We start from the raw sequence: 24,853 nt of genomic DNA, 5'->3' as shown, positions 1-24,853 counted from the left end.
TCTACCACCTATTTGTTTAAACTTGCATATACAGACCTAAACATTTTAAACAGACATTTATTTTCACCACCATGAGTTACTAATAAAAAACCAATATATGATAATAAAGTGTATATAAAGTTAAAATATCAACAAAAATGAATCAAATGGTGTTGGAAAGTGAAAGATCTTACTATTATCCCAGAAATTAAAACACTTTCTCTATTGCATTGGTTGTTGTCAATGTCATTGGCTAGCTTCTGAATTTTTATTTTATTTGGTAACTTATATGCTTAAGGTACTTGCTTCATGTGTTGAATTAAAACAGGCTTTGCATATAGTGGCATAGTGCATTTGTGTCTGTCTATTTGCAATGCCTTTTTCTGATATATATGTTATTTTCTAACTGCATGTAAAAGTTATTCCTAACATATATTTATGGACAATGTTAAAGTCAAGTTACTTGGCCACCTGCATTTTACTGAATTTTTACTGAAAACTGTTTTACGTCAAATTGACAATACAGTAGACTCCGCTCATTATGACCACCTTTGGACCAGAGCACTTTGGTCATAATATCTGAATGGTCACAACAACCAAAGCTGCTACAGTATCATTTAACCATACCAGAATTGATACATTTAGGCACGAACTGACAAAAAATGTTGAATTCATCATTTTTTTGTCAGGTCACACAATTGACATGAAAAATTTAGAGAAAAATTTGATTACTGGTTATAATATCCAAAGAATGGTCATATTAAACGAAGAATTTTAAATGGAAAAATTTAGGACTGTACCTAAACGATCATATTAAGCGGGTGACGGGTGATCATATTAAGCGGATTCTACTTGTTGTCTTACTGGTACTGTATAGTGTATGATATATTTCTAAATTTGGCAAAAGAGTAATTATTTCTACTACCTTTCCATTTATATACAATTATACATATAACCTACTATATTGTGCCTTATCATTAGGCATATCTATATACACATAGCTGATAATAATTAATGTGTTTGCTCTTAGTTTAGGACAAATTTTTAGACTTTTAGCAATTATTATAATAAAGGATTGCAATAGTCACATTTATTTCTAACTCAGAGAACATAATTTTACTTGTTCAAATCAAGAAGTCACATTTTCATATTGTTTAGAATTTCACTTATCAGGTGCTTTTTTTAGGTTTTATGAATGATACAACATTTCCATTTATTCGTTTTGGGTATGATTTGATATTATTTGCAAATGCATTTTTGGTCTCTGAGCAAGCTTGAACTGAGTGGATGGTGGATATAACTTTTAAAGGGCAACCAGCTTTCGGCAATCAATTATGATAGTTTTCAGGAGAACTTTCATTGTTACCTTTATTTTACTGGTGAACTGCTTTCAATGGACCATATGCTCACCTCAAGGTATTTGTTTTTTGAGTAAGCAACTTTGCTTAGTCGTTGCATACTGCTTTCATTATCACTTTTCAACTTTTATGTTATGGCATATGTTTCACCCACATACAGTGTTAGTAATTTAGTTGTGATAATAACTCACACCTATATTTAGTGCATGGTGTAGGTAAATTTGCTTCATATTTTATGTAATTTTGTACTTCAAAATGCCAGTGTAATGCAGAATGTGATGCTCTGTATGTACCATCTTTGTTTCTAAGGTTTTGGCGTTCTAATTTATTGTCACACTCTCCTGCAAATGACAACAAAAACGCGTACAATCTGTCACTTTTAGGGGCGTTTGTTTGCCACAGCTTGATGTTAGCTATAAAGGGTTTGTTGTTCGTCAGAGTGCTGTTGTTAGCACGTAGCCAACAGAGACCGTAACGGCCGAATTTCATTGATATCAGATTACCATTTCCATATGGGAGTGGTCTAGATAGGGAAATTTTCATTAACACCTCCAGGGCTGTAAACTCATGGTTGACCCCGTTATGGTAATTTATCCAGAAAATCAGGCTAGTAAAAAGTTTCTTTGATGACAACTACTTAAATATACCAGTTATTTCTAAGAAGATTTATCTTCAACAAATACTTCAATTATTTCCATATTGTTTCCTATATTGGCCACGTTTCGCTCGTATTAAAATAATTAAGGGGCAGTGTGTATTGATTGCAAAAATCATATTTTGTTAAATAGTAAAGTGAAGCTCAAATCAAGATAAAAATAGTGGTCGTAATACGTTAACTTAAGGTATTTAACGAAATACGTAGCCCTTGGCGTATCTTTAAAATGGATAGGTTAAACAACATAATTGTTAGAACATGTTAAAAAACTATCAGTGGCTATACGTTGTATGCATAAGCATGTCATGCATTAGATACACATATATATGACTGATAACAAACCAAACTGTTTTTCGCAAAATAATCTGCTTCATGTGGTTTCGTCAAACATAATGCAATCACCGCAAGCATTCGTCTTAGAAAGCTTGGAAGAGTAAGTTATTACGACGTTGGTGAGTTGGTAGTTAAATTGGTCAGATTGATAGTAATAATAGGGCTTTTCTCTCTTATGTCCTATTAACGACTGCCCGAAGGCTATGTCGCACCCATTGCTCCTTTTACGTCTAAGTTCCCGAGTTGCGTTGTTTCATGTGAATAACTTCCAAGTTGCCTTGCCCGGCAACTGTTTCAATGGTATTTCGCCGCATTTCTTTATCCTTTAAAGAATGTCTTTAAACTCTCCTTTCGTTCTCTGGCTTGAAGTAGGTATTATACGCATGTCGTACTCAGGGCTTTGTGTACACAGACACGCTAATCATTAGCGTCGGTCCACTTAGGTATTTTGAGAGCATATATAAGATGGCGCAAGGTTCTGTATAGTATAATGGAACTTCAACCACTGTAGTAATCTCTGTATTACAACAGGGCACTCGAAGTAAGGATTGTATCAAAGGTTTGCATACGATTTGTAATCCAGTCTAGTCCCATTCCATCGGTGTCAGTATTATTCATTTTGCTTTAGTTTAATTGTTGTGAAGCACCCTGTCGATGACTTTCGGATATTCACGTCATTTATGCTTTTTTTGTTTGGTTTTCAGGGTCGTGTAATTTCGAAGGCAGCGACTGGTTGTGTGGCTACGAGCAGCCCACCAACAGAGACAACTTTAACTGGTCCTACGTGAGGGACCCAGATGGCGACAACATCATGCAAATTAATACATTGCAACATCGGGTTGGAGAAACCGCGCAATTAATAACTCCCGAAATACAACAAAAGGTCTTCATGATGTTTTGCGAACACTCCCGATTGCACGTTTTGTTGTAAATGTCGTGTTTGTAATTTTGATGTGTTTTCAGGACACGCACTGTTTCTCTTTTAAAGTCTACTTGGAAGGCGAGAATAGTATAACAAATGGTAATACAACCATATCAATACCTTCATCCAACACACCAGGAGAATTGAATGTGTACCTGCTTGATCATGATAATAGCGCGCTTCAACTCATGCTTCCTGTGTGGAACAGTACTGGCGTGAAACAAAAATCTTGGCTAACCATTCAGCTCGCCCTTAACCCACGCGCTTACCAGGTGCCTCGATGTCAGATAATGTCATCACATTGTATTTGTATACACATCAAGTGACTTTCTACCTCAGCAAAACTGCGGACTCTGGTAAAACTAAGAAGTGTGTGGTGATACGCAGCTATTAAACAAAGGTTTTCGGTTATTTTGCAGATTGTTTTCGAAGCTATGATAATGCAAAGTCTTTCGGGAGTAATCGCAATAAACGACGTACTCGTCAGTCCAACTGCGTGTGGTCAGTTTTGCATCAAATTATGTTCAAAATAAACATCAGTTGATTGTGGAAAAAAGGTGAATCTTTGATGTTACTTAAATTATTAATATGCACTCTTCGCTTACTGCAGTATCAACTCCACATTTTCTACGGTTGGGTGACAAGGAGGTGAACACCGGTCACAACGAGTCCCTTAAGTGTTTATTGTGGGGTCACAACGGTCTCCACACGCGCGTTGTCCTTCAAAAATCAACTGGCGCCACTTTGCTGCCAACCTCAAAGAAAGAGCACGACGATCACCTGAGCGCTGTTTTTGGGTAGTTACCCGAACTCGTTTAATATAATTGCCGGCTTATTAAACGTTTTATACTTCTTTATCTTTGTATTTTACCTTTTGGTTTAATTTTTTCAGCTTTGGCAACGTTAGGAGTTCGGATCGTGGCTTGTACCGTTGCGTGTCAGGGAACGCTACACAAGTAGGCGTTTCCAATTTCGCTCACCTTTACGTCCGAGGTTTGTACTAAATTCGTTTGTTTTATGATCAGTATTCCGTCGCGCGATATGTATTATGTGTGATATAATTACCACCTATACATCTGCGGGTACACTATGGGTGACGCCCTGGGTCAAAAGCTATCGTGTTACATGTGTAAGCACCTTATGTGATTATTCAAGCTTCTCCGGTTTCAATTATTGACATATTATGATGTTATACATTGTTCAAGCGGTAACGGATGCTGGAAATAGGTGGCATAATAATCATCTCGGCATGTTGGCGTTAATCAAATTTAATTAAACGACAGACGTTTTAAGTTTTGCCTCTTTCTTTGATAGTTAAACAATAAAATTAACGTATTCCAGAGCCCCCGCGGCCAAAACGTTCACCAAAGGTGGTCGCACCTGGATCAACGCATTTTGTCATTCAGCTAAATGCAGACGAATACACAGGCGATGGACCTATCATCCAAACCATTCTCTACTATAGACCCGTGGACGGCACTTGGTCGGGTCAGTCTTTACTTATAACAACTAGTCTTATTCTTCAACCGCTAGTGATCTCGATGATTTATTGTGCATATGAAGTAGCCTTCCTTTAATTTAGTATGTATTTTGTTTTGAGTTTTACGGAATTAGTAATACTAAGATTAGACAAATAGAATTCGTAATGCTAATGCTGACTGATAAATAAATCTGTGTGGGTGCACTTAACAAGATATTATTTTGAACATTAGTAATGACTCGTATACATAAGACTTACTGGCGTTTTATTATTCTCAATTTGCTTGACTTTCTTGCAGTGAGTTTAGGTAAGAAAACCGTGGACATTTATTGATGGTATTTGAAGTGCTTGTCTTAGTAGTTTTGGAAACGTTTTTCGGGTTCATTGCGCCTAACACTAATCTTCATTACTCAGTTCACTAAATTGATTTAATCCTTTTATGATCGGTTTGATGGATTAAATTACTAAAGGCAGAATATTTTACTGTCATACATTGCTTGTTTGTTTCGAATGACTCAAAATCCAGCATGTACGGAATATCGTATTGATTTTCTCTACGGTTAGTTTGTCATTATTCATATCTTTCACGACTGTCTTTGTCGGGTAAACGTTTATATTGCGTTTTACGCAGTGCACTGTCACTATCTTCACCCCTTTCATATGAATCTAGCGAGGTGCTACAATTGGTTGTGCAATGTTTAGATAAGCACGCATGTCTGCTATACTTGTTCAAACTCTTGTTGTGTGCATTACACCAGGCAGTGAAAATACCCCTGAAACTGGTTAAACTTTAATTGTAGCACTAGCTTTGGTGTAACACGCACTTCATCTGTCACAAAAACCATTTCTGCCTTTTGTTACTATGAGTATGAACAATGAACAGTTTAGTTTTCCTTACATTAATCTTCACTTACGTCGACTGTGTTGCTACAACGTTTAGATGTTCACCACATTTCCACTGAGCAATATCAGCTGTGGTCGTTGCAACCAGACACAGAATACGAGTTAACAGTGACCTTGGTGAGGCCTGGTCCGGGCGGAACAGGACGTCCTGGCCCGAAGCTTCGACGAAAAACCATATGTGGTCCCCCCAAAACGTCGGTACAAAATGTTGACTTTGATCGAATGGGACCGCACGTGGTTAAGGTTTTCTGGGATGTAAGTAGCAACTGTTTAAAAATTTCAACCGCTCTAGGGGGCTTAGATTTGTTCGGTTACATTTTGTTTTAAAAATAATTTGATATTCCAAAAAATGATTTTAGGAACCAGATCTTAGTACAACTCAATGCAACGCTTACACCTTCGTTGTCAAGTATAGGCTTCATAATGAGACGGAACAGGAAAGTGACAAAGTACAATATCAATCCATTCGCGTTCAGGTATACTACTTTGCACTTAAAAGCCGCAATAAAAAATAAAACTTATACCTAAATTGGTAGTGATTACTTTGTATATGCGAGTGATGTAATATGTGTTTAATGTAATTGAAAAGTTATGCATTTTGGTGAAGTTTTTCTCTTTGACCTTTAGAATCAGAATTTTGTCACCATTCCTGCGTTGGAAAGTTACTCAAATTACCAGTTCAAGGTGGATCTTGTCAACTCGGTCGGATCCAAGGAAACTGGAAACTACATCGTGCAAACTTTAGAAGGAGGTCGTCTCATTAAATATTTATGTTTAGGCATTTAGGCTATGTGAATAGTACCGACCAGTAATGCGACAAACATGATACACATTGAAGCATAACCACCTACGTCGTGGAACGGCTTTTGTATAAATGTTTATTTTTAGTTCCGGACGTTATTCCGCCAGAATCCTTTGTCACCACTGGATACAATGATACCACAATTTCATTGAGTTGGGATCCACCAGTTCGACCGAACGGAGATATTATTAACTACGAGGTAAACAACTTTTTCGTTACCCTATTAACCGAAAGGAATGCGGAAATTTAAACTCAATGTTTTTGACTTTTTGTTAATGGCGAAAACAATGTCTATTGATCGCCAACAAGCACAAAAAGCTTACACTGTTCAAATAGTCACTCATTTAATTCTTTACAAGGTTTCTTTTCGCGGTGAAAGCTCCTATGATCCCAACTTTGTATGGGAAAACGATAGCGGACTTATTCAAGTATCCGGAAACGTACAGACGCTTGTTCTGGATTCCCTACATCCCGGAACGAGTTATCAGGTATCTGTACGTGCGAAGACAAACGCCGGCTACGGGCAAGCAATTGAAATCACTGCGAGGACAGACATAGCACGTGAGGGAGTCATATTTTTACAATTTTTCATGATTTTTATAGTTTTTTTTTAATTTGTAGTTGTTTTGCATATATTTGATCACATTTGAGCAGCACATTATATTCGCTGGGCTTTATATTACATGTATAGAACATAGATTTATTATTTTTCTTATGTTGTCTTAATTTGCGGTCATATAGCCCATTACGCCAATGAAATAATACAAAACGTGTATATACTGATGAAGCATGATATCCCTTTGGCTATCATAGGTATTTTATTCCTTCTGTCAACGAAGATATTTAAATAGCATTGGCGATTAAGCCACTAGTTAATCATTTTCTTATACCAAGTCACATTGCCCGAAGCCATATATTTCGTCGTCACTTACAACATAGCTAATCGTTTACGTGATCAGTACTACTTGTAAGTCTGTTGCCGGTTGAGTGGATTGTCAGCATGCATACCTATATGTTGAAACACCCTTATAATAACATACTATAGCCACAGCCGATACTTTTAGTCTTTCTGTCGTGGTGTCGATAGTCATGGTTTTGCTTGCTACGAGTGTAGTTTCACGGTATGTTGCGTGATTTGTCAATAGTTAGGTTTTGTATCGGTGACTTAACTCTGTGGGATATGTAATATGCGAACTGTTACACACACTTGTGAATACGATACCTTTTAAGCATTGATGAGAGTCTGGGAAAGTACTACTACCAAAGCACCAATAGCGCAGCGTGCAGTTTGCTTTAGATACCAATGCTTGGTTTCCTGACTGCTATAAACTATCCGAGGCTACACAACGCTGGTTTAGGTGTCTTGATTAATTTCTATCGACACGCTTCAGCGATTTCAAGGCCATGCATGTCTGCGCAAAGTTAACCCGACACCGTAACCCGGTTTTAAAACAATAATTTAGTTTAGAAGTGAATCGACATCAAACACTGCGAACGATATAAAACTGGCGAATGCTCATTTAACATGACCGATTTTTCTGTTTGCTTACCCAGTCTCGCGTCAACGATTCCTTTGTGTTGATGGCTATTTGCTTTACTTCAGCCGGTAAATGACAGCTTTGCGCTGTCACGGTTAGAATCATGCGAACCATATCGGTTTTCTTTGTTTTGTGTCGGCCATTTAACTGGAAAATCAACATGGACTCGATTTTTGTCCATTTTCTCTGAAAAACTGCGAACCGTGGGATTGTGCACTTAAGACCTTACACGCAAAACATGTTACTAAGCGTGTAGTGCGATCGTGCGAGTGAATAACCATGATTTAGACAGGAATAAACCGGAAAACTGGGATGATGTAGTTGTTATTTAACATATTGACGTAGTATTTTGTCCTTATGTCGTCACGCTTGTGTAAAGTGGCCTGATTTTTTCATTTGTATTGTGTTGTTATTGTTGTAACATGATACAGCTATTGACCGCCTTAATATTCGCGTGAAGATTAAATCTTGACTTTGATATGTTACGGCCGTCAATAGTTGAATTCAATTTACAGTAGATATAATACAAAGTGACAAACCCAGGTATAATAACGTATAAATATTGAATCCTTTCGTTTTACTAATTCTTGATTTTGCCTCAATCAGTTATAATCAATTTTGAAGTAATATGAAACCACTTTGCCTTACAATACCGTCCTTAAAATAGCTTTCGTTTTATACTACTTCTAGCGCCTACGATGCCTCAGTACCCACCCCCTGTTAAAGGTGATGCTGCGGTGGTTACCCCCACCACCATTGAAATAACAATCATTCCTGCAGTCAGCAACGGCGCACCCATCTCTAATTACTACGTCATCGTTGAAGATGTCACGGCAAAGGTATTCGACTTTCTACATTTTGTACCTTGGGCTGAATGCTTTTTGAACGTACCTAAGCTTACTCTTTCAAATTTGACATAACTTTTTACTTAACAGAGTCAAGTTGTCGAACCTAAAGGAGTTAAAGCTAAGAAGAGTGAAGGGCGAAAAGGTAAAGGACGTTGGCCTTAGTTAAGAAATAAAATGTAACACACACATAACAACTTAACATGCCGTGATTGTTAAGTTCCTTATTGTAAGAAATGGAAATCAAGTGGTAACGAAATTGCTGTAACTTCTGCTAAATAACCAAGTTTGAGGAAATCTAAGTAAACCATTTAAATACTCCGTAAATTCTAACTGTAACGGTTAAATTCATGTTCGACATACTCTGATGCCAGGAAAGCGAAAGAAGAAGAGCAAGAGTGGACGTTCTCGGAGGAGGAGGCAAGCTGCCGTGGATGCTGGCCATGGTCAGTCAAGTGCTTGCCTCAATCCTCCGATCAGTTACAAAGATGCACTGGATGCAAATCAAAGCTCATACGCTGGTGCTCGCTTTTCTCCAGATGAAGTGACCAACGTGAGACCATAAATTCCTAGTAACTCTGTATTCCATGTAATGGCAATTTCTTAACATTCGCTTCTAAAATGTAGGAGTTAAAATTCGTTGTTGGCGACGATTCTGCTGGCCAAGGACTGGAAAACAGGCCATTGGATCCCAACAAAGATTATAACATTTATGTGAGAGTTGAAAGTACGGTTGATGGCGAGACTAAAGTCAGCTGCGTACTTGTGGCTCAGAAAGGTGTTTGTGACGTGGATATCTTGTAGCTAGTTTCGAAAATACTTTATTAAACCCTCAGTGTTACGTTTCATGATGTAGTTTGAAATAGAATTTTGATAGCTGTCTTGTTGCGTGCAGGGCGGGTCGAAGAAGACGATGTAATTCCTTTCGAGCCAACTACCGAAGAAACAAATCCTGATAATGTTATCGTGATTGTCGATCCTGGCGGTGGTGACAAACCTACGGAAGACGACAACACGGACACTGGCGATGGTATGTTGCTCAAATTAAAATACCAAAAACCCGTAACTTTGTGTATGTGCATGATTTGATCGCACAGCCAACACTGTGAGCTTTGCTGGATCAATCTGATCATGTTTCGCGTGTATTCTTTATCCAACCACAGCTTATGCACCATACTGTACAAACATTTATTTGTGGCAGATTCAAACGATTCGCCTACTACCGAAAACGTTCCTGGTGAAAAAGACAAATCGAAACAAGAACAAGTGATGATGTATGCCGCGATCGGTGGAGCTGTTGTTGCGATACTTGTCATCTCAATCGTCATAATCGTGGTCGTGATGAGATACAGGAGGTAAAATCTTTTCCATAATTAACCTCCATACCATCTGTTGAAATTTCAACCATATGTCATGTTCATATGAAGTTCTATTATATTTAACACGACCACGATTACTATTAAACTATTGCATTTTTAGACGTAACAAGGCTTCAAGTAAAGATAAAGTTGTAAATCCGTTTGAAGTTCGCATGATGATGTCCGATATGAACAGCCCGGCTCATACCCTCCTGCCAATATCAAACAACGGGGATGGAAGCAATGATCGGCAAGCTCTCATGCCTGACGTGGTTGGATATGATCATCAAGGTAATTTCTGAAATACCTTTAAAGTATTTCTTTTAAATTGTTGGAATACTTGCGCGTTTTGAACGTTTAGTTGGTATGACGCTGTGTTTATAAATCTGAAAACAAATGATTTAAGTGAGTTGGTATCCCCTCTATCTTAACGCTTTTGCCTTTGATTTTTGTCTGGAGCAGCCTTCAAAGGATTATGTGAGTATGGTGTGCCACTGCACTGTCCTGTTGTTTATATCATGCATGCTTTGCCTTATCACATGAAACAGTGGTTCTTAATTGAGTGCAAGTTTTCCTCCTGGGGTTAAATTTCCTCATTCCTAGGGTAAATTTGCTGGTTAAATAGGTAAACGTAACATTTCTAACGGTAAAAATGAATTAGAAATGTTGTGTTTTGCTAAAATTCATGCCATTAAACAACAAAATAATGACATTATTCTTAATTTAATTCATGCTTTATGAGTTATGACTTATATTGAATTTATTCACTTGAAAGTAATTAATCCTGAAACAATGCACATTTATGTTTATTTGGTGAATGGTTGGAGTAGATTAGAGGATAAAGGTTAAGAAACGCTGACATAAAAGCTACTACTGTATGCCATTTTAGTGAACTTATGTTGCTGGTAGTTGGGTTCAATGGCTTATAAAGGTTTACTTCATGTTAAAAGCCTCCTGCTGTGGTTCAAGCTGATTTTGCTGGGGCTTATATTAGTGTAGTGTAGGGGACAGCAAGCTCGGTTTAATTTCATTAATACTGTTAGCTCATCGTAGATTCTTTTATACTCATTTTATTAAATTTATTGCCCCAAAGTGAATTGAAGTGTTTCAAATGTTTATATAATGTATAAAATTACAGTGTAACGATTGCAAAATATCTGAGCAGCATTGCAATGAAAAACAAGTATGAGATAGTTGTTAGCAATACTTGTAACATCTTTTAATTGTCATTGTTGAATTTGATCGTGATCAAGTACATGTAATTATGAATGACGGCGCACTGAAGTGTGTGACGACCATTTGCAGTTTGTGTGTTTGCCTGGCAATTATTGCACTTGAATAATTTCCAAGAGTGTAATTCACCACTTACGAAAAGTGGCCTTCGCTAACGATAAAAACTGTCTTTAACAGCAAGCTTCGTTGTACCTTTTGCTGTATCGCACGCACCGAAAATTTAATTTTCATGCCACCGTCTTATCAATTCAGAAGTATATAAAACAAGATTTACATCTGAAGTATTTCGACTTTGCTAATGTTCAAATCCCATGACGTAATTACACAGCGTGCGTTGAGTAAAACTCCAGCCGAAAATTCAAAATATTTGGTTTCACCGCAAACTCGAATACTTCGTTTGACATGTACCTTTGCTGCATAGATTTCCTGGACAAGGCTTCGGAAAATGGTGGAGGCACGGCGTACGGCGCCCCTTCAACTGACGAACGCTTCGCGGTAAGGGTCGACGATTTTCATGTTCATGTCTCCCAGATGAAAGCAACTGGTGGATACGGTTTCCGCGAAGAATTTGCAGCCTTTCCAGATGGTCCTTCGGCTGCATGGACAGTAGCTGACAACCCCCAAAACAGAGTAAGGCCAATTAAGGCAACCTTTACAGTTTATAGTGTTCAGTATTCCAATGTTTTCCTTTCAAATAACCTTGGTTACCATCGTCGTGGGTTTTGCGGTAGCTAAAAAATGTTAAACATTTACAAATTACCCAAAGCGCCGAAATTCAATTAAGGTCACACAATCGCATGCTTTGGTTTCGTCTCTTATTTTGAATGCGTGGTTAAACGGTCACCTACCTCATTTCTTTTAGGGCAAAAATCGTTACGGAAATATAATGGCATACGATCACAGTAGAGTTATACTGGAGCCAGAACCTGGCTTTGAAGATGAATTTCAAAGTGATTACATCAACGCTTCTTTTATAAACGTGAGTAAAGATACTAGAACTATCATGGAACTAATTTGATTTTTGTTTTTTGGAATTTTGTTGTTGTTTATTGCTTGTTACACTTGCGTTGTCAACGCTGAATACTGACTTCCAGTTTTTATTGTTTAGGGATACAAAATGCCTAGTCTGTACATAGCAACCCAAGCGCCAACACCAGACACGGTCAGGGATTTCTGGTGGATGGTATGGCAGGAGAAAACCAACGTCATTGTCATGGTTACCAACCTGGTTGAGCTTGGCAGACCGAAATGTCACAAGTACTGGCCAGATGATCGTGATGTTTACGGCACTATCCAAGTGTCACTCACTAATGTGGAGTACATGGCGGATTATGTTGTCCGTTCCTTTGTCATACAACAGGTAATGCAGTAGGACTTGAATATAGCTACAATGCAATTAAACAAGGATTACATTTATGAAATTTACGCCGGTATCAGCTGAAATTAGATGTTTTTCTGATGTCAGGGTGAAAGTTACGACGTTCGCGAGGTGAAACAGTTTCATTTCACTGCGTGGCCAGATCACGGTGTGCCATCACGACCGACCAATCTACTCGCCTATATCAGAAAAATCAAAGCATATGAACCACAAGGTGAGCAACGATCGAACGCTTCTTGTAAAATCACATCAGCCTCTAGCCGTTGACTTGTTCGAGCTTAACGATCAATTGTCGTAGAGATAGACCCTTATGAACGTTACGATTATAACAACCGCGTCAGAATTGGTTGTACGTTTCCTGATACTCCTTTCAACACTTTAGCCAATGAAAAAGATTTGAATTTTCTATCAGGCCAAGGTCCAACCATTGTCCACTGCAGCGCCGGATCTGGTCGTACCGGATGTTTCATCGTCATCGACATGATGTTAGATATGGCTAGAGAGGAGGAGATAGTCGACATCCATAACACGGTCCGAGATCTAAGATCGCGGAGGGTGAACATGGTGCAAACGGAGGTAAATGATACTCGATTATTTGATTTCAATTTTTCTAGTACTCCAGCGATTTTGTCCAATATTTTCCGATGTCTCTTTGCAGTGATTTTGTCACTGTTTGATGGAAGTTTACCACAGTTTTATTTTCATTTGACCAAAGGATAGCGCTTGTTAATAATAATCAACTCTGTGCGTAGGAGCAATACGTTTTTATACACGAAGCAGTGCTGGAAGCGTTGCTGTGTGGTGAGACCTCAGTCGCCGCTGATATGTTGAGTCAACACTACGACGACCTCATCACAGTAGACCCACAGACTCACTTCGCACCAATACAGGAAGAATTTGAGGTAACTTTCGCGTATCTGTTATTTACTTAACGCTTTACGACGCGGCTATTTTAGGTTTATGTAAGTAAAGCAATAAATTACGTTAACGTCTAATGATGAAGTTATGTAAGTTATGTTTGCCATATGGTTGCTCTTTTAATACTCGATGTAATATTTTACATTGAGTAGACGGTTTTACAGCCAGAATTGTAGTCCCTCATAGTTGAAATTACTTTCTCGTTTTTTTACGCTGTTTTTTTTACGCTCATTTCCGTTTCTAGACATTAAACGTGATAACTCCCAAGTTATCAGATGAAGAATGCTCTATCGCACGTCTTCCGCGGAACAGAGCGAAAAATCGCTTCATGGATGTCCTCCCCGCTGACCGCCATCTTGCCTGTCTTGTCACACAGGACCCTGCGGACAGGGACAGCAATTACATCAATGCAGTTTTCATTGACGTATGTTAAGTTGAACGTTATAATTTGTGCTCACACCTGTGAATAAAGGTTTGTTTAAGAACTGGTCTCGAGTAATTATGACTTAAGACCTGCGATGTGTTTATAAAGCTTGGAAACCACTTGAAAGTTAAACTCATTCGGCGCGTTTTCACATTTTGCCTGCGTTTTGAAACCCGGCTGTGTTCCCTTTAACAGAAAATCTTCAAAGATAATTGTTTCTTGATAACATTGAGGTGTAACATCAAAAACAAAAATCTTTTTGCCTTGTCAGAGCTATACCAGCACGAATTCTTTTTTGGTGACGCAAATGCCTCTTCCTTCCACTGTGATCGACATATGGAGACTGATGTATGATTACAACTGCAACTCGGTTGTGATGATGAATGATGCTTCCGAACACGACCAGGCAAGTATTTTCAGGCTTGCGTCATCGTTTGTTAGTGGTTGAACTTGTATGTGCGTGGGACAGCGCGCGCTGTTTTTCACCTTCATATCATCTGCTCTGTACCATGTTTGTGGAAATAAATTTTTAATGAATCATTTCAGAGCTTGCCTGCTGTTAAACGGACAAATTATTTAATTTTGAATAATTTATACTTAACATTGGTGTATTATCTTTTTATTATAATTTGCTGCATGGTTCGGTTCCAGTGATATGGCTTATAATGAATTTTTTAAGATTCACCCTTCCTATTCGTAACCTACTGACTTACTAAAGCAGTTTTGTTGCATATCTTTCTTTCAAACTTTGTGTTATATTTAAACTCAGACAAGTAAGTCTGTTTGATTATGATAACTATTATGTTCAGACTTGCAGTCAATATTGGCCTGATAAAGGGGTCGCCACGTTCGGTCCATTCACAGTTGAGATGTTGACGCAAGACGATGAGGTTGACATCATCACTCGTTTATTTAAAATTCAAAACGTAATGAGGGTAAGGCTCTATAGCTGAAGAAAGGGTCTATAGCTTGATAACCTGTCGCGTGGTTTAACTAGGTTGCCATTTGGTGTAGCATGTAATATTTCTTTTACTAAATATTCAGACCGGGGAGCCGTACCGTCTGATACAGCAATTTCAGCTGACCAACTGGCCCGCCGCTCAACCCGTACCTTTATCCCGCAATGCAGTGTTACGAGTTATACAATTGGTCATCAAATGGCAGACCGAATGTGCTAATAGCGGAAATTCGGGAAGAACTCTGGTACACTGCGTGTAAGTATTCGTGTATGCTTGCAGCTTTCTCTGCAAACTACTGTAAAATGCGTAGTTACTGAATCGCTGCATAGGCTACATTGTTTAAGCCTGTTGCTTATCATCAGGGCCGGTGCTGGACGAAGTGGCAGCTTCGTATCTTGCTACAACATGTGCGAGCAGTTGAGCCATGAATATTCAGTTGATGTTTTCAACATTGTGCAGAGGTTACGAAATGTAAGACCACAGCTTGTTGAAACTTTGGTGAGTTGAAATTTTTGTCTGTTTCCTTCAAAGGATTAGCGTATACTGTATTAGGCTATTACTAATCCAATCCAATGCAATGTAGTGACGGATAGGTTTCTTTCTTGGACTGTTTCCCCAAGCACTTCTTTTTGTTAAAGACAGATCCTATGCACCTATTTAACTGTTAAAAACCTTTATGGAATGTTTTCTGGACTTGAAAATCATCTTTTGGCTAACCGTATCTGGTATTGGTCTTTCGAACGCTGTCTCAAAAACCAATATCTATAAATGACAAAATTCTGCATGGCATAACCACGAACATTGTAAGTTCCACGAAGAAACGACTTCACACAATTCGTGTGGCTGAAAGCACGAATGTAGTCGGGATATTGTCACCGGGGGGAGGGGTGGCTGAGTCTGGTATGCTAGGCTTCACATTTTCTTGTTGCAGGAAACTGTTCAAGATATTTAGGGTATGTCAATATATTTGCCCATGTTTTAAAAACACTATTTCTACCAGGAACAATATCGTTTTTGCTACGAAGTTGGAATTGAATACGCCGATCAGATACTTCAACCACCAGCGCCAGAACTGCTATAAATGATTATGAACTTAATACCTTGACTGGAAACAACATACCGAATATTCATCAGCTGCGGCTGCTTATATGCAAGCAAATGTAATCGTGCTGATAAGAACCGGTTACCAATCAAACCTGAGAAAGACCTGATGCGTGCAGAAGGCAGAATATAGCGCGTACATTATTCTGATGGTGTTTCAAGCCAAACTCCTTTAGTGACCGCTTGCGAAAGAGCGATGATTGCTTTAGGCTTTACGGAATTGACCTGTGGAGCGTAGAAAATATTGTTAGTCATTCTAAGGATTCTGCTCATCATTATTTACTTTCTTGTGCACATAGTATTACAATGGCCAAATATTATGTTTATCATGAAACTAATGCAATTTATGGGTTTCGTTGTAACCAAGCCACTGCCTTTAACCTCGGGCATTGTGTTCATATTATTAGGTAAAATGTAAAGAAAAACAAATGGTGCCTCACTTTTTTGGGTAAAATTTCGTTCTGTAAATGTTTCGAGTTTTTGATCTTTGTTTCGAAAATGATTACGATTGTGCTTATTTTTCAGTATTCGGCAGTTGATAGTACCGCGTTTTCTAATGAAATTATGTTTGTGTGAATGTTATTATGTTTGAGCTGAGGATGATTTTTCTTTGTTAGTGTTGTCCTTATCGTGTCTTGGTGCTTTTTTATGATTGGCATGCAACTTTTGCTTACAATTTATTTTCACGCTATTTCGTTCTTTTCAAAATTGTTTCGTGCTTTGTATAGTAATTTTTCTATTTGACCAATCACACGTGTGTGTTACGTCGCAAGGTGCAGACAATTAAATCTGTAATTGCGTTCGGCAAAGAGAGATTTTGTAAATTAATAAAGTTTTAACGTTTCGATTTGTTCGCCATATGAAGATTCAGACTAAAACGTATATTAAGAAATGCTAGCAATATAGCAGCTTAACCTACAACACAACCTGAAACACCGGTCCAACGACGGTATAAAACTTTCAAAAATTGTCAGATGTTGCTGACGTTAAAGCTCGATTTTCTTTGTCAAACTTTAACGCAAAACATTTCTGCACAAAGAAATGTAAGTTAATACCCAATTACACATTTAGCGAGATGAAGTTATCCAACTAAAGTGGTACTTGCATCAAGTTGCTTCATATGGCATATTTTCCCTATATGGTTGAAGCACCATTGATCAATACCAATTAATCGATAGCAACGTGAAATATGATCTTCCACTCAGAGCATACCTTTAACAGTAAAGCAAAGACTGTTTAGTTATTGTTATCATTGGCAGATGACACAATGAAGACTTACTTATGTAAAGAAAGCTTAAAGCTTGAAAAACTACCTAAAACAAGGCTAGAATGTATCCATTGAAAAGTAGGCGCATGGTTTCTCTGCTAGTGATAGTGACTTGTTTAGGTAACAGAGTTTTTGCCTGATTGCATTCGTTCAGACATCGGTAAAATATCTTTAGATGTTTCATTAATTCGGAATGGATGTCTTTAACATGTTCATTCATTCAAATCATTTTCCACTCAGCGCACCATTGTTTCGGTCAAGAAGAAGAAGCAGGAGAAGGAGAGGAACCGCCTCCGAAGCCTCCATGCGGAGAAGAGCATTATAAGCCAGAGGGAGAAATCACTTCACCTGGCTACCCGGGAAATTACCCAAACGACCAAAGTTGTGTTTACAGAATACTAACAGACAAGATGATTAATGTAAGTTCAGAAATTTGAAATTTGCTTTTATATCCATATTGGAGAGAATTGTAGAGACACTTGAAAGTCAGCCTCCTTAATGGATATGGCACATGATCATTATCTTCATTTATACTGGATGGTGCTGGTGACTGATGGTGCTGTTCAAAATGTTAGGTGTATTTCGAGACATTTGCTATTGAAGAAAGCGAAGATTGCACCTATGATTTTCTCAATGTGGTTTTTAATGCCACCGCTCCGGGTTCCGAGCCACAAAGGTAGGCTATGATGCAAAATTAGACGATATCGCACAGCGCTGTATTTTAAATGAAGCCTCACTTAACCTCATGAAAACTGTAGTTATAAACCTGCAACCGAGTAAGTTGTATTTAAACTGATATACACTATAATTGTTTTATGCACTAGCCCTAATAATCTACATAGCTTTAAACTACAAAAAATCTAATTACTAAATAATATTGAAAAGGTTATGTGGCGAGGGATTGGATAAAGTAAATGGAGGACACCTCAGAGGTGGTGGACCTCTCATAACCGCATTTGTGAGCGATGAAGCTGAAACCAGAGGAGGATTTAAATTTACTTTTGAATGTAAGACTGACATTATTATCTGCTTTAACTGGTCCTTGCACTCTTCTCAATTAGTTCAGCTTTTACGCCGTGCAAATTGCAAAATACAAAGCGGGTTGTTTTCAGTTGAACTGAACGGCCCGGATCCATGTGAGTCCGATCCGTGTCAGAATGGTGGGGAATGCCAAAGATACGCAGAATATTACGCATGTGAATGTTCAGACGGTTATGTGGGAGTCAATTGCGAAAAAGGCAAGAAACAACGGCAAAATACAGTACAGTATTGTGTGAAAATAAACATTGAAATGAACTAAAATGCTGAACATGATGCTTTCGTGTTTCCTAACGGTTTTATGAACGTGTTGCAGATATTGATGAATGTGCATCCTATCCCTGTGATAATGGTGGAGAATGTATTGACGACGTTAATCAGTTCTTCTGCCAATGTATTAATAGTTTTACTGGTGAATTATGTGAGATAGGTAAGAAAACAATGATAATAATCAATTAAATCCGGCTATGAGATTCACCATAATAAGCTTTATTAAAGTGCTTGTAGGCTATTTGCTTATTTCATTTTCCTCAAGATTTGTGTAACACACATTCTGTGGTGTGATTTTGTGTTGCTCGGCTGCTTGTTTTATTGTTCTTCATTGATATGTTTGCTTTTGCTCTGTATTCGCTATTTCTTATCACTTTTTATCAGCGTTTGCACCAATGTTTGCTAAGTTTGGTTACAACTTTCACATTTATTGTTTGAAGCATTGTTAGTTTGTTTTTTTTGTATTGTTTGTAGCCTGTGTTTATTATGTCCTGTCTCGGGCCCTTCTTCCCATCGCGGTGAAGTACGATTTCTATTACAACCATTTTCCGCTAGTTGTATGATTGCATCCACCTTCATAACTCACCATAAGATTGGGTGTGATTCGGGGCTTTAATAAAAAACCACGCATTTGATTTTGTGCAAATTGTTTTTGTATAACGTGTTTCTTTATACCTTTGATGGAGATGCTATTCTGGTAGTACGTAGTCAGCAAGAGACCGCTTCATGTGACACCTATAGTACTGCTGACCACAGTTTTATTTCAAACTCCTTTACACAAGTTATGGCTGGCTTGTTGTTCGCTTTTATTTTACTAAAATGGTTTCCAAAAACCTGATGGTTCACTTAACATTAAACAATTCTACCTGCACTATATTTGGAATTTATATCCATTTGTTTCTAGCGCCCGATCGATGTTCGCCAGAACCTTGTGACAATGGTGGTTTGTGTATTGACCGAGGAAGAGACTTTGTTTGCTCTTGTCCCAGAGACTTTATGGGCGACCGATGCGAAACCCCAAGTCAGTTAATTGTTTTTCAATTTCAAATGTGATCCGAAGTCATCTTCGTCATTATTATTATTACAGTACCTACTCTTCCTCCACCTACTACCATCCCAACCACCACAACAACTACAACAACAACAACAACAAAAACAGCGGATCCTCAAACCAAAGATGATGAAGATAATGAAGACAAAAGCGTTCCCGACGAAAATTCTGACTTACCTTTGGAAGACAGCGGGTCTAATTTAAGTGACGATGGTAGGTGTTGCAAAAGCTGTTTACTCTTTGCATTATGAATTTGTACAAAAAGTTACAAAAAGTTATGAAAAGATTTCTATCCCTATAGATATTAGAATTTTTAGAATAACCTGGCACTTGGCAACAATGTGGTGAATGTACTTAAACGTTTACTTATGCTCGACACCATTTTCTTTTTTTAGCTGCCACAGATGCTCCAACTGATCCAGAAAACTTACAAAACAGGTAACTAAGTGAGAAAGTGAATATATTATTCAATCGTAATTTGTGATGAATTTTGTAGCAGATAAATATTTTTTGAATCGACTGCCGGTTTATTTTAGTGACGGAAATTCGTTTACCACCCTCATCATAATTCTTGCTATATTGTTTGCTTTGCTCCTTATCGGCGGTTTGCTCTGGTACTGGTGGAAGTACTGCCGTAAAAAGGAAAACGAAAAACCAAATCGAGAAGTAACTTTGGTAAACATGAATACGAAGTCGGAGAGTGGAGAAGGCAAGAGAATCTTGTTTCTGCATGGGCTTGTCAAACACACCATACTGAATATAAACAAATGCTTGGCCGCAAATAAAACAGGGTTACTCTTCCGTATTTGGTTGGACAGGTTCACTTGAACAGTTTTACATTTATTACAGGAAAAGAGGGAAGAAGACTTTCCCGGACTACTTCAATTAACAGCATCACGATGACTAGAAATCCCGGCAATGGCGATCAATTTTTAGATAAATTAAAAAAGATGTCTGAAGATATAATCATGGAAGAAGTGACGGATGTTTCATTGGTTGGTCATGATTACGAGTGCAATCTGACAAACACTACTTAAAATTTTTATGATGAATTAAATGTGGTGGCTATCACTCGTTTTATAGCAGAAAGAAACAAAGACGGCAAAGCCCCACAATCACTTAACGGGCAACAAAAACCTTCAAGTGGAAAACCCATCATTCAATAGTGGGCCTACTCAAATAGTTAACCACGAGCTGCCGAAGAGGTGAAATATTTATGATCGCTTGATCTTCTACTCCCATACATTTTACTTGAAAGCACTTTATCGGACAGGCTGTACTTGTTCTTTTGATAATGCAGGCAGGTTTTAGATCCATATTCACAAAGGGATATGAACCAAATGAACCTCAATAGAGCTCTTCAACCTGACTTTACCAATTCAGGTTTAAATCATAAAGTAGTAGATATCATAAAGTAAATCATAAATCATAAAGTAAAAGATAATTATTTAGGGTGTGAAAACAAATATTTTGTCCGCCCGTTGATACACTGTCAGAGCGCTTAGCTTTGACTACAAAATGCGTTTTAAAGTAGATCATAAACGTTTGGTTCTGTGACCTTGCAGACGATCGACGACAACCCGAAGTCAAATTATCTCCAGATGAAGCCATAGATCTTTTGAACAAAATGAAAGAAAACAAAGACCCAAATTTCGATTTTCGATCTGCGCTTGATCAATGTAGGTGGTATTACTTTTGGATATAGATGCATTCACTGCATAATTCGATCTAGTAGATAGCCAATTAACACATCTACATTCATACCTTTAATTTGACGTTATCAGATGGACTGTCTGCTTTCCAAAACAAGGTAGACCCTATCTCCCTCAGTCAACAAGTTGTTACCAAATTTTCTTCGCCGCCTCCTCCTCCGGAATATGCTCCACCAGCCAATCTCTATTCACAGAACTTGCCACAAAATCCAAATTCGTACCAGCTACCGCATGTTCCAGTACCTTCGAAAACCTCAGAGATAGAGAATCCTTATCCAGATGCGCTGCCACCAGAAGTTGATGACGACAAAAGCATGGAGCTCAATTCAAGAGAAGCTGCCGATCTTGTGAATTATTTAATGTCTAAACCTTCGAGAAGAAGAACTGGTGTTAACTCGAAAGTAAGACGTGATTCTGTTATGGAATCGTAATTTCCAAGTAACTGGTCAACTTAAAATATTCTTTTAGGAAGCTATGGATATAATGCGTGATATGAAAGGAAAGCGGCCAATCGGCGGAAAAAGACCAACTTTCGAACGGGAGAAGAGTATCATGATAAAACCACATGAAATTGCACATTTTGTGAATAATGTCAGAAATTTTTCCAAGTATCAAGAAAGTGAAAACAGTCTGCTAGAAGAAGAGCAGAGTTCTTCAGTGTAAGTAAAGTCTGACAGCAAGTTTCTCGTAAATTTTTCAAACCTATTTTCGCTAATAAAAGTTATATTCAGGCCATCAGAGAGCATGAGAAAACACCCTCAGCGTGTGAATCGAAATTTTCGTGAATACACTCCAATAAGGGAAGAGTCTGATGCAAATGAAGATATACGCCCTAATCAACATAACTATATACCGAAGATTTCTAGCAAGTGATTAAAAGCTCTCATTCTATAAGCCGTAAAAGTAATGTTAGTGAAGCTGGTGTAAAACTTAATATGTTAAAATGGCTTTGAGTTACATTTTTCTGGGACATTAATGAACTAACCTAACTTGAAAGAGATATGATTTCGGAGTCAGAATTAGAAGAGCCCATGATCAATTCGGTTCACAAAAGAACAAAACAAATTCCTTATGCCAGTACTCTTGACCCAGATGAGAAGGTGAATGTCTGGCTTGCAAGTACTCCAAATCAAAAAGTATGAAGGATTCGAACCATTTTAACGTACTCGGTTGGTTTACTTCTGTATCGTTGAAGTTTTGTATCGGTCTGTCCGCAATTGTCAGCTTACAGTTATGTTGAAATTAGCAGCCGATTTACGGTATTTTGTAGGGACACAAGTACAAACCGCCGGCGTCACCAGGTGAATCAACTGGTACAGCAACCCATACCATAACCCGACCGCTTCCACGCAACCAACGTGACAATCCCGAGAACGTAAGGTAAAAATTCATATCTTCCATTAACTTACGTTTAAAATTAAGTCAGTTTAAATGAAATACTATTTCCCGTGGAACAGTTCGCAGCAAGAAAACCTCGCAGTAGGCAGGACCGCAAGAACTATCAAGCAAACACGAAAGCTACCTTCCACCACGCAACCCGTTTTACCCGTTACTGGTAAACAATTTGTGTTAAGTATTCGAAAAATTCAACACAGAAAATATCTGCATTCATTGAAACTAATACATATGGTCTCTTAAGTATAAAATATAGCAGTTCTAATATCGTATTTGCAAGATCTGTGTCAACGCAAAAGTGAAATAATTTTATTTGTTTAGAAAATAAAGCAAAATCATTGGTGGAAAAATTAATCCAGGCACCGGCAAGAAGCAACAAAAATGTGGTTGGACCTGGTTTAAGTGTTGCTAGACAAAACGCATTTGTGGGCGATCACCATGATTTCGATAACTTTTAAAGCATTTTTTGTCAGTTATAATTATTATTCGTTGATAAAACATTTTTCTGAATCCACGCGAAGCAAAACATTTTTGCACAAATACCATTTACCTGTAGCTATATATAGAAGTATTAAATGAACATTTATTTATTAATTTATTCATTTACTTTCATCTGTTTTAGTAACATCTTTTTTCATGCATTGTCTATAAGCTTAACTCATATACTGTATACTTAGTTCATGTTTTGGTAATAGTTTGCCTTAGAGTTTGCCGAGACATTTGCTACCGCCGTGTAACTTTTAAGCCTTATTATGTCTATTGTCTGTACCGTATTCCAATGTGATGTACACTACATATTTAAATCATGCATATAAATAATAAGTTGAGCTGTAATTATAACCTTATTCGGTCGCTAACAAATAAATGTGGATAATTTTACTTGATCTGTCTGTTATAATTAGTTCAATACTTGTCGGTCTACAGACTCTATATATACACGCATCAACAATTTGATAACATGACAGCAAACATTTGATTTTGTTATTGATTGTACAGTGAAATATATATACAGTATATGTGTAACACCAAAGACGTTAAACATTTATAAAAATATGTATATGATCCGCAAAAAGCATTTTAAAGTGGTCATCTGCAAAGTGATACAAAATATCCGAAAAAGTTACAAGACTCAGAGTATAAAAATGATCAAAGTACTCCAACCTGTAACAATTTGAATGATCTTGTTTTGGTATTTTGGTTCTGATGTCATGCTTCATTGTTCAGATATTATACTTGTCTTTTCCGGCCAAGCTTAACCACAGTATCCGATCAAAAACAACAACCATACCCCTTGTCGGAAACATTATGGAGTGGTACTTGACTCGGGATAAAGTAACTGACCGTTAGTGCGGTGATTAGATAATTAAAAAATAACATTCAAATTTAAAAGTGAAGGACCATTACCAATAAATCGATAAAAAAATTTAACACAAATAAATTCCCAAAGTTATACAAATTGCGTAGCGCAAACCCTACAAGGGTAAAACCAGATGATAGAGGTAAATAAGACAATGCTTTGTAAACTCAATAGATGCGATTCATGCGAATTGAAAAGACTAAAACTTGACCAACCAATTCAGACATGACTTTCCACTTCACTTTGATCTCATCGGCATTACTCTTGATTATACAAGGTATTGTGAGATGTTGTGAATTCAAAACGAGGCAAGAGCAGCCCAGGATGTTTATAGGATATATAACATAAAGCTCTATGGAACGAAGGACTATATCGAAGGACATTTTCTACTTGCAGGACTTCTAATATATTGTGAGGACAAGACAAAAGACAAGCCTAGGTGCCAACAAGAGTTCTATGAGCCAACCGGTGAAGTGAACTCCCCAAGCTTTCCTGAAAATTATCCTGACGATGCCGAATGCATTTACAGGATTCTAACAAACAAAATAGTTAATGTAAGAAAACAAGGGTATATGAT

At 37.7% G+C, this 24,853-nt stretch overlaps 2 protein-coding genes across 5 annotated transcripts; both read left to right on the top strand.

Annotated features, from left to right (window-relative positions):
• Window positions 1–704: 704 nt before the first annotated feature.
• Window positions 705–17,033, top strand: LOC143459233 (receptor-type tyrosine-protein phosphatase kappa-like). Of its 2 annotated transcripts, XM_076956281.1 has the most exons (33): window positions 705–845; window positions 1,166–1,395; window positions 3,030–3,208; window positions 3,289–3,519; window positions 3,667–3,748; window positions 3,858–4,044; window positions 4,140–4,240; window positions 4,589–4,735; window positions 5,668–5,885; window positions 5,990–6,106; window positions 6,258–6,381; window positions 6,519–6,631; window positions 6,792–6,993; window positions 8,661–8,809; window positions 8,906–8,960; window positions 9,190–9,368; window positions 9,443–9,593; window positions 9,711–9,845; window positions 10,017–10,170; window positions 10,295–10,464; window positions 10,636–10,650; window positions 11,828–12,036; window positions 12,269–12,385; window positions 12,515–12,766; window positions 12,872–12,998; window positions 13,197–13,360; window positions 13,537–13,686; window positions 13,947–14,126; window positions 14,398–14,532; window positions 14,936–15,061; window positions 15,171–15,340; window positions 15,448–15,583; window positions 16,086–17,033. In XM_076956281.1, exons 2-33 carry the CDS (start codon window positions 1,314–1,316, stop codon window positions 16,164–16,166), a joined length of 4,638 nt encoding a protein of 1,545 aa, XP_076812396.1. In that variant the 5' UTR covers window positions 705–845; window positions 1,166–1,313; the 3' UTR covers window positions 16,167–17,033. The 2 variants fall into 2 exon arrangements, with proteins under 2 accessions (XP_076812396.1, XP_076812397.1); XM_076956282.1 differs by lacking the exon at window positions 10,636–10,650 and having other exon boundaries at window positions 827–845.
• A 208-nt stretch (window positions 17,034–17,241) lies between these two features.
• Window positions 17,242–23,765, top strand: LOC143459897 (uncharacterized). Of its 3 annotated transcripts, none has more exons than XM_076957213.1 (21): window positions 17,242–17,573; window positions 17,694–17,872; window positions 18,029–18,129; window positions 18,339–18,460; window positions 18,566–18,691; window positions 18,808–18,921; window positions 19,666–19,782; window positions 19,849–20,025; window positions 20,208–20,250; window positions 20,349–20,521; window positions 20,662–20,807; window positions 20,899–21,017; window positions 21,113–21,195; window positions 21,378–21,491; window positions 21,597–21,925; window positions 21,993–22,183; window positions 22,256–22,393; window positions 22,522–22,660; window positions 22,795–22,904; window positions 22,982–23,079; window positions 23,241–23,765. In XM_076957213.1, the coding sequence occupies exons 1-21, from the start codon at window positions 17,516–17,518 to the stop codon at window positions 23,375–23,377; spliced, it is 2,814 nt and encodes a 937-aa protein (XP_076813328.1). In that variant the 5' UTR covers window positions 17,242–17,515; the 3' UTR covers window positions 23,378–23,765. The 3 variants fall into 3 exon arrangements, with proteins under 3 accessions (XP_076813328.1, XP_076813327.1, XP_076813329.1); XM_076957212.1 differs by having other exon boundaries at window positions 20,896–21,017; XM_076957214.1 differs by having other exon boundaries at window positions 20,896–21,017; window positions 22,795–22,899; window positions 23,241–23,376.
• The last annotated feature ends 1,088 nt before the right edge of the window (window positions 23,766–24,853 follow it).

The sequence above is a fragment of the Clavelina lepadiformis genome, chromosome 5 (assembly GCF_947623445.1).
Source record: "Clavelina lepadiformis chromosome 5, kaClaLepa1.1, whole genome shotgun sequence".
NCBI classification, from domain to species: domain Eukaryota; kingdom Metazoa; phylum Chordata; class Ascidiacea; order Aplousobranchia; family Clavelinidae; genus Clavelina; species Clavelina lepadiformis.
This window is presented reverse-complemented; position numbering and strand designations above follow the sequence as displayed.